Source organism: Protobothrops mucrosquamatus, unplaced genomic scaffold, assembly GCF_001527695.2.
Source record: "Protobothrops mucrosquamatus isolate PMUCROS unplaced genomic scaffold, P.Mucros_1.0 scaffold_282, whole genome shotgun sequence".
Taxonomy (NCBI): Eukaryota; Metazoa; Chordata; class Lepidosauria; order Squamata; family Viperidae; genus Protobothrops; species Protobothrops mucrosquamatus.
In genome coordinates this window covers 129,317-132,207 of record NW_015386358.1, presented here as the reverse complement: position 1 = coordinate 132,207, position 2,891 = coordinate 129,317, and the positions used below count along the sequence as shown (strand labels likewise).

Sequence of the window (2,891 nt, the reverse complement as noted above, 5' to 3'; positions counted from 1 at the left end):
GATTATTCATGTGCTTAAGATATTTTGAATAGAGAGGTGCACTACTTATACTGTATTTGCTCATTCTAAAATTAGTGTTGCAAATTCTTTAAATTTAAGAAATTCTTACCCAATAAAATTTAAACAGCAGCACAACAATAGTATCTGAGAAACCTAAGCAAGTGGTTGTATTTTGTATGTTTTTAGAATTTTACTAGACTTATAATGCTAGCCTTATAATTTATGGATGGCTGTTAGTGATTTATATCTCTACCATGGGTTAACAGGATTAAAACACCTAAAAAAATAGAGCCAGATTAAAAACAAACTTTAAGATACATGAGTTGAACACAATAATAATAAAATATTCCTATGCCAAGCAGCCATAAAATCCCAGAAAGTTGTATGCATATATCCCCCTAAAAGTTCAGTTGACTTTGATTGCTTCCTAAAACTCAAGAATGTGGGAACAAATTGATTTTTTTGGTTTCCCTGTGTGTAATGCTTTTCATGAAGAGTTCTGCATGAGACTATGGATAAATGTTTGTTTGCTTTTTGAAACAGAGTTTAAATAAACTATTAGATTTAGTAAATGAGATTAGCAAATACTGAAACGTGGCAAAGATGACAACTGAAGATCTGATGTACTCTTATATAAAGTACATATAGTTCTTAGAATACATCCTCAGAATTATATTTATTTGACTGGGTTTTTTTTCAATATTTCAATATGGACAGCCTGACTTAATGTTCAATGGAGCTAGCTGCTAAATTGAAGGCTGATTCCACCTCCACCTCCTTGCTCTCTGCTCTCCATCCATCCATCTTTTTGGTTATCATATTGATATATTATTCTTATTGTGTTCCTTTGTTATTGTTTATGTTATTGTTCTATTATTTTATTTCTGTTGCATTCCTTTCCTTTCCTTTCCTTCCTTTTTATTATTAAGCCTCATAGAATAGCCCATGGTGAGATAAGTGGCAAATAAATTTAACAAATAAAATAAAAATAATAAACTAACATTAAGCTCTGCTGGGTCTCAACTGAAATGTTATTTATGTATGAGTTTACTAACTGTACTTTCCATTTCATGATTGTGGATATGGATACTAAACTACTTATTTCTCTTAGATGTCTCTTAGAGGTTCAGCTCCACTAACAGTGGTACATCTGTCTGGAGATCAGGTCCAGGGAGTCATTCATACAGCTCAGACCTCCACTGTGATTCACTCCCCACAAGGACAATCAATACAGGTATATTGTTCATATCCATATGTAATTTATTTTCAGTTTTTACTAAAAGTTTGTATTTATATATTTTAGCCTATCATTAAAAAAAAATTCCCCCTCAAGTCAAGCTTGCGTTCTGGTGAGTTTATGGACAAGTTCATGAAATTTTCTTGCAGCAGTACAGAAATAAAACTTAAATAGCAGAAGTCTATACAAGTAATTGATGGTTAACTGTATTATTTATAAAAGTGAACATGTATTTATTGGTTGGTTGGTTTATAACAATATAAACTCAAATACTTTGGAGCACTTATTAAAAAAGACCCTGATGTTGGGAAAGATTGAAGACAAAAGAAGAAGGGGACAGCAGATAATGAGACCACTAGATAATGTCATTGATGCAATGAACATGAATTCCAGGAGACAATGAAGGACAGGGGAGTGCTGACATTTTGTGGTCCATGGTATCACAAAGAATTGGACATGAGTTAGTGACTGATCAACAGCAACACCTAATAAATTATCAAAGATGTGTAATGATGGATCAAACATTAGTTGGAAATGTAATCATTCTGAAGGTATATTTTATCACCTTTGGTGGACATCTAAGAAAGTTAAGAGTTATTGGAATCAAATATATACTTTAATACAGAGAATTCTTTTAAAAAATGTACAATTGAAACCGAAGATTTTTCTTTTGTTTGATGGATAAGCATTGGGAGAAAAAAACATCAGACTTTGTTTTTATATATGATAATTGCAGTGAGACTTGCACAGAGATGGAAAGACTTACAAATTCCCACAATGGAAGAATGGATAGTGAAGTTAATGGAACTGGTGGTGAAATTAACTACCTTGATTAAAGAAAAGCCTTTGTCTAGCTTTGTTTCTATGTGAAACAACTTTTGGACTTTTTGCTGGAAACCAAAAAAAATGCTATATTAATTTTGGGATTTGATTGTATGAATTATTTATCATTATATAATGTGTATTATTGAATTTTATATCAAAAGGTTAATATATTTTATATTTTAATTGTATTGAATTTTTTCTTTTCTTGCACATTCCCCTTTCCAATTTTTTGTGTTCTTAATTTCATATATATATGAAATACATACGTACATACACACACACACACACTATTTTGTAGAAATTTTATAAAATATATTTAAAAGAAACTGGTTTACAAGTGGAATTAAAAATTACAGCTTACAAAAAGGCGATGGAAGAAATGGATTTACAAATGAAGGATGATAATTCAAAAATTGGGAAAAAATACTAATAACATACCAGATGAGTGATCTGGACTATTTCTTATATTGAATTTACAAGAGGGGTTTGCTAAAGTACAAAGGGGGCTTGATAAAGATGAAGAAAAGAATTTTGGGAGAAGAGGAGAGTATGAGAAGACAGGTGCTAGAACTTTCTTTGAAGAATTTAAAGACTTTGCAGAAAGAAGAAAAAATACATACCGTATATACTCGAGTATAAGTCGACCCGACTATAAGCCGAGGGACCTATTTTGCCACAAAGAATTGGGAAAAAATGGTGACTCGCGTATAAGCCGAGGGGGCATTTTTCAGCACACACATTTTTCCACCTGGGCTAATCGGCCTCTTTGCAACCCCACCCCTCTGGTAACCGCGCGATTGTAGCACTTTGCACAAAGGAGCAATAGTTG

General features: G+C 32.2%; 1 protein-coding gene across 2 annotated transcripts in view; it reads left to right on the top strand.

Annotated features, from left to right (window-relative positions):
• The window catches only part of ATF1 (activating transcription factor 1), a 24,295-nt gene that overhangs the window by 11,451 nt on the left and 9,953 nt on the right, over positions 1–2,891 (top strand). For both annotated transcript variants that reach the window (XM_015831849.1, XM_015831850.1), the window contains one exon: positions 1,112–1,234. In XM_015831849.1, coding sequence (XP_015687335.1) covers positions 1,112–1,234 — 123 coding nt within the window. The remainder of the gene's footprint in view (positions 1–1,111; positions 1,235–2,891) is intronic.